This window comes from Zea mays, chromosome 8 (genome assembly GCF_902167145.1).
Source record: "Zea mays cultivar B73 chromosome 8, Zm-B73-REFERENCE-NAM-5.0, whole genome shotgun sequence".
In the NCBI taxonomy this organism is placed as follows: Eukaryota; Viridiplantae; Streptophyta; class Magnoliopsida; order Poales; family Poaceae; genus Zea; species Zea mays.
Genome location: NC_050103.1, coordinates 82729212 through 82736286, shown reverse-complemented (window position 1 = coordinate 82736286; position 7075 = coordinate 82729212). Strand labels below are relative to the sequence as shown.

Below are 7075 nucleotides of genomic sequence, written 5' to 3'. Positions count from 1 at the left end.
ATCGCAATTTGTAATGGGATAATTCTCTGATCATGTATATAAAGCTAAATAGGAGCCCCTACCATTTCATCACTCCGGCACACCTATGAATCTGGGGCTTGTCATTGATGCCATGTGCTTTCCAGGTTCGTGCGAGAAGCAGTTGCAGATAGTAGCCTCCCAGAGGACGTAGTTGCAAAGGTCGAGTGACCTATCTACAATGAACTGTCATATCGCCCACTAGTTTCTACACTGATCATGGTACAACAGAAGATCATACATATGAAGAGCCAGCGGTTTATTTGATTATTTCTTGTGCATGCTTTGAAACCAACTTTGCTCATATGGTTGAAGTGGAGAAATATGAAGCATCGGATCATCCGCATAATTTCATTTCCAGACTGGAGTTTTGGTGCATACTATCTCTCCAGTTGGTCTAAATAGGTTTTTTTCTTTGGGGGGTTTTTTTAGAACCTTGGAGTGAGAAATGTAAAAAACAGTTGTGCCATACCTGTATGATTTGCCTACCGATCTCCACTAAAATTAGATAGCAAAATGCCAAATTGATCTGAAAATCGTGTGATGCCCAAATTTTCATAAGATACAATTGAAGCCTCGTATACCATTGTTTGGACCATAAAGAAATCATAAAGGAAAACCTTTGCATGCAAGAACTTGTAATATACAGAACTTGCATGATAAAGTTTTAAAGTGAACATGAACTGAAAGAAACAAACTCGAACCAATAGTACTACAAATTTTGCGCAAGTCTTACCGGATCTTTCTGATACAAAAAAAAAGAAATCTATCTTTGGATATAGGCATGCCATGTACCAGTTGGAAGTTACAGTTAGACGATGTGGAACATGTCCAGATACAATCATACAATATCTGCCGTCTAGTTTCAATGTATATCTGGCAATCTTGAAGGTAAGATCCTCCCAAGAAACAGACCCTTTTACCAGTAGTAGATCGTGACGCTAAAAAAGGCCAAAAAATGTAACTCAAATGTTCATTACACTCTGGGTTGGCTTCCAACCCTACTATCTGCCTACTAAACTGAATCCTGTATGATGCCACCGTCTAGCGGGAGAAAATTTCACTCCCGCGAATACTTTGAGCTCCACATGGGTACCTTCAAAGGCTCGTCATCAACAACACCGCCCCCATTTTCAACTTTGCTCAAAGAGTCTGAGATCAAAGGGGCTGCCTCACTTTCTTTCACCTGCAACATATGAAAAACAGTTGGCGATTACAAACAAGAGACAGGAACAGATGGATCTGTAATAATACATACGTTAATAGTACATGTCAAAATTTTGCTCAAAAGCTATATTGTCCCATTTTTACAGTAAAAGAACGTAGAGCCTAGTTTGTTCCATGTACAGGTAATTGTAAAAATTTAGGGAAAAAAAGAAAAATTCAATGTTCACCACTACAATAGCACACTTTCAGTATTGGGTACTCGTATAACATATTTACACACTGGGTCACTGCCAATGAAAGGGCAGAAGAATTTAATGGTTCACACTGAAATTTCTCCAGTGCATGAGAAAGGTACCTGCTGTGGGGAGACTTCAGTGTTCTTATGCTGGGTCTCCACTGTGCAGAAGTATGAATATAAGACCATTCCAACTACTGCAATTAGGATCCCAAGTATGTTTCTCCAGCTAAATGGGTCATGAAGCAAAACATAACCAAAGGTAAGAACAAGGCATGTTTTAAGATGGCCCAGGACTTGGTAAGTAACAGGAGACGTCTTTCCAATCACAAGAAAAGTGCTGAAGTTCACTGAGACCGATATCAGGCATGACAACACAATGAAAAACTGCACACAAAATAAGAGAAAACTTAGAGTGTGATGGAAACTGTAGGGATATGTGCACCAAAGATGTTTTGCAACTCACCACAACTTGTGATGTATAATTAAAAGCAAAGACGTTTTGGTTAGTCAAAAAGCCATCAAGGAAGGGGCCAATGAGAAACAGGGTCAGTGATTGATAAGGGCAAGACTGGTAGAGCAGTTGGGTCGATGAGACCTTGAACTTCTTCTGGATAGTGTTTGTCATCTGATGAACGGTCAAGGATTACAGGAACAGACAAAAAAACAGAAACTTAAATGCATTAAGAGTTATATGCAGCAGGAGGAAAACACACCAAGTGTTACTACAAAAAATACGAGACTGGCAAGTTCTTGTGTCAAAACATGACAACCTTCTGCTTATTTATAGGAGAGCAGTGTAAAGAAAAATGATGGCAGGTTTGATATCATGTTTTGATGTGAACAAAAACTAGATATTCTTTGCCTTGTAGAACACTAGAAAACGAAGGTAGCCACATGAAAATAGGAGATGCCGTCTAAAATATGTGTAAATCATACTAAAGAAAGACAACATTATTAGGTACTGAAACTTCATTTTGTGGAAAATAAATATGAGCTGCTGCTGAAAGGATACAATTTGAGCAATGCAAGTCGTGATAATTGCCAGCAAGGAGAGTATGGATCCCACAGCATTGAGTTGCAGATCAGTGACAGTTGCAACACCAACACCAAGAAGGAGCACAGAAAGGGACATCTGGATACTCCGACTGCGGTGAAGTAAGAAACATGTTAGCTGATGAGTTTCCAAAAAGGAGATCTTAGCTGAAGATATCATGGAAAAGATGCACAAAATGTATCAAACACAAACCTGAACTTCTTCCTGAAGAAAAGTGTCTCTAAGATGACAGTGCACGGGATGATCGCCAGCTTAGTCATCTAGATATAAAGGCATTTCAGCATCAGTTAGGTGGATTAATTATTATCTAAGGAAGGGGAACACCAAATATTAAACTGCAATAAATACATATTCAAGACCTTGCAAATCCAATAAAAATAACATACAAAATGTGTCTAGCACAAAACAAGTGGATGATACATTATGTTGAGAGAGAGAAAAGTGCATCATACATTGTGTCAATAAAAAGGTGGATGACAGTGTCAAAAAGAGTGTATGGTACATGTCAATGAAAAGATACTTTCTTCTTGACTTATACATGAGTAGTTATTGTTGTACTACCACATAATGAAAATAAGTATTACTGGTGCAGTAACAGACCCGTGATAATTGCAGGACCAGAGTGAAATATCTAAGAAATTCTGAATGGTACAAGTACTACATTAAGATATGTCTATACCTGGTAAAACCCAACAGAGTTGAAGCCAAGACTCAAGTTGAGGAGCCCAATGGAGATTCCATTAAGTACTCCAAATCCCATGACAGTTCTTGAATCAAAAGGCTTATGCTCAAAGAATTTCATCCATAATGCCACATGAAGGGAGCAGAATGTAACCAGCAGATGCCAGCTTGTCAAGGTAGTGGCTGCAGAAGACAAATACATATTTCACAACCATAGTCCATAAGAAGACATTTAAATCAGACTTGCATACTCCACCACATGTTGATAAAATAAGGGGCGTGTTTGGTTTCACTTATAATCCGCTTATGGATGAAAATAAGTGAGAATCCCACCAAACGCCTAGATTATTTTCGCTTCTCACAAAATCGACAGTTCACCTGTTGTACTAATAAGCGAGAATCAAATAATCGCGAGAATCTTCGCGTCGTGAGAATCTTCGCGTTTCTTGGAATCCAACAACAACAACAATTCTTTGCTCCCTATACTGCTGTATCACTTTGTTTTAAATAGGAAAAAATAACCAAATTATTCCTATGGAAGCTAAACTGGAAGGTTGCAAATGGCAACCAAATACAACATACATATACAAACAAAAAACAGCAAAAGATAAACAGATAACTGTTCGTGTAATCCAAACGACCATTGAACAATCAATTTACACCAATTAAACACACAACTTAGACACTAGCACGTAACTACTCAGCCAGAGCAGAACAGACATAATCAAATTGAAGAGATTCACGGATTCAAATAAGAGATGTGGCAAAAATCACAGCGACCCAGAAATCGCTTGACCTCACCTCGGTAGCATCGGCAACGACGCTGAATATAAGGGCATGTACAGTGGTGTTTAATGTGGGGGCTCTTAAGGTGTTTTAAGGGGTTATTTGCAAAATAATCTTAGAGCCGTCTCTCCGTGAAGAGACGCCTCTGGCTCGTAAACCAAGTAACAACAGACGCCTCACTTCCCACTGTACGAATTTGTCGTCTATTCTATCGATCTGATGCTATACAAATACATTTAATTCTGTATTTATTAATAGACTACGTTTATAGACACTCCATTGTACAATATAGTCTCTTAGTTGTCTCCTGTGTTTGGAGAACCGTTTTGGTGTCTCTCCACTGTACATGCCCTAAAATGGCCGGACAGTGGAGACGCTTCGAGAGACCCAGCAGGTAAAAGCAGTCCCACATTAACAGCTAGGGGAGCAAAATAATAAAGAAGAAAACAACATGGAGCGGGACACATTATCGGATGGGACAGAGCTGCCGGCGTGTGGGTCGGATGGTGTCAAACTCGAGTGCTGAGGGCTAGAGAAATAACCAAGCAAAGAATAGCTTTTCTGAAGCTTTCACCGAAATCAGGTTAGCTCCAGGGTCACACATGTTTCACCATTCACAATCAAACTGGCACCAATCAACGACCGTTGAAGTTTGGACAGATACCATTTGGCACTCCTAGTTATCACTGAAGCTAAAGCCCTGCAAACACCGTCTGAAGTGCTGAGTCTTGCGTACACATCTCATGCACCAGAACTACAACCCGAATGGAGCACGCAAATCTACGCGAATCACCGAACATCCAGCACGAGCATACACATAACAAATCAAGAAACTGAGGCAGGAAACAGTCAGATCTCACACCGAAGTTAAAGCCGAGGGAGCTCATGAGGGCCTTGTTGCAGATGACAATGGAGACGGAGGAGACCACGGATAGGCTCAGCGCCCCCACCGTCCCCAGCTGGAACTTCTCTCCGCCGACACCCATCTTCGCTGCCCTCGAAACGCAGCACCACCGTCACCGACAGACAAACCGACGAATGCCCCGAAAGATCACAAATTCCAAATCAAGCCGCCGGAATCACGCGGCCCGGTGCACCTGCAGCCGAGAAAGACCCCATTTTGATCAGCAAACCGCGCCAGCAAGCGCCCCATGAGGTCGCGCCCGGTCAGACCTACCGCTCCTGCGGTCGGCTTGGAAAATCAGAGCCGCTTTCAGATATGAGCGAGGAGGGCGCGAATCTGGGCAAGGTCGGCTTTAATGGAGACGAGATCTGGGGAGGAGCGCGGGCGGGATGAAAGCGGTGAAGCTCGTACCCCTCCCTCCGGTCTGGCGAATAAGGAACGGGGAGGAGGGAGACGAGAGTGTGGTTCGGTTCGCTTGGCTAACTTTTATATTATTTTATATTATTATATTAATAGTACTAGGTGTATGTTCTTTGCTACAGAGTTAACATGTAATGATAAGATATATTAATATGTAAAAACACTATTTATTATTATATGCTCTTACTAGATATACGCTCGTGTGTTGCTACGGAGTGAACATGTTATGATAAGATATATTAAAATTTAAAAAGATTAACCGACCGATGTATAAAGCTTGATAATATGTCATGTTTGGTGTAGAATGAATGAGACAAGTTTTTAAGCGATATACCACCTTGTTTTATTATCTTTATTGCAAATTTGGGACATACATGCATAGAGGACGAGCTCAAGGAAGTTTATCCAAGTATGATGTATGGATTCTTCTAATTTGCTTGTGAAGTGGATCTATAGTAATGAAAATGTGCATTGTTGTTCTATATTGCCAGGGCACTTGAGTTTCATGTCCTTAAAAATGCGTAGCCGTGGTGGAATGCTTGTAGCTTTTTTCTGATTTTATGGTATACCTACCTATACCTTTAGGCCTGTTCGGCTCCTAAGGAATGGTCACCTGTAACCATTCCTAGCCAGGTTATTTGTCTAATTTATATAGGGTTTGATCAATTCGAACAATTCCGGGATGAATTTTGGCTCAAACGAATAGGCCCTTGTCGATTTAGCTAGAGAGATGCAAGGAAAACTCTTATTAGTATTGTGGCTTTGGTGGCGACGTAGACAGAATAGATGAAATAGGAAAGCACGTCAGAGGTGGCACTGGAGCCGATGTTGACAATGACGTCGTCGCACTTCCTCTCGAGTCTCGACCATGCCTGGCAGCACAACGTGCTTTACTCGCATGACGCCCTCGACGTTGACCAAGATCAGGATGCGCATCAGCTCCTCGCCCACCTCGTGGAGCGAAGTAGCGCGCGTATGGATAAGGCAGTCCGTCGTGGCCCTGGAAGGAGTCTTGAGCGCCTCAACGCAGGCCACGAGCCCCTCGAGATACTTGCCGGAGGCGCGGGTATTGAGGAGGAGGCAAAGGGAGAATGTGAGGGAAGGGACCAAGGGGGGTCTCTCACGGCGGGGCAAGGGGCCGAGGAGGCAGGGGCAACACACGGGGGCAGGCGCGGGCGGGGCCGGAGTGGAGGGAGGCGAGGATGGTGGGTGTTTGGTGTGGCCGTAGACAAGGCAAGGAGCGCGAGATGTGCGACGGTGCGTGGAGCACGGGATATGCGGGGCTTTGCGGCCGACGATGGTGCGAAGGGGCATCAGAATAGATGACCAAATCGGTCGTGCCTAGCGGGCCAGCGGCACGACCAATTTAATAGTGTCGTGGCCTGGCCCGACACTATTAAAATAGGCACGTGCCAGCCCAACCCGAGAGGCGTGCCATACTTGAGTCGCTGTCTCGGCCCATAGTGGCAGCTCGGCCTGATTTGTTTATTTTATTATTATTTTTAAAACCCAGTCTTCACATATGTATGACACCTATTAACTATTACACACAAACTTGCTTAGGCCCAAGTGGCTAGCAGAGCACAGCCAGTGTTGTCTGCTACCTTTACCAGGGTGCACGGGTTTGATTCCCCTCTCCAGCGTAATACTTTTGGACGATTTTCCTATAGGTGTCAGGGCGGGGCATGGTTCCACCCGTGGTCTACGCTATCATCTTAATAGGTAGTAGAGATCATTAAAATGTTAGTGCATAACAATTATATCGAAATGAACAACACATAATTTATCATCCACCTCAATATCTCAC

General features: G+C 42.9%; 1 protein-coding gene across 1 annotated transcript; it reads right to left on the bottom strand.

The window, feature by feature from the left end:
• Positions 1-702: 702 nt before the first annotated feature.
• On the bottom strand, positions 703-5314 carry LOC100282172 (integral membrane protein like). The gene is given in 8 exon segments (NM_001155084.1): positions 703-1204; positions 1541-1807; positions 1887-2048; positions 2436-2568; positions 2670-2737; positions 3157-3341; positions 4807-5041; positions 5122-5314. Coding segments are annotated over 7 exon segments (966 nt in total). The 5' UTR covers positions 4832-5041; positions 5122-5314; the 3' UTR covers positions 703-1078.
• Positions 5315-7075: the final 1761 nt, after the last annotated feature.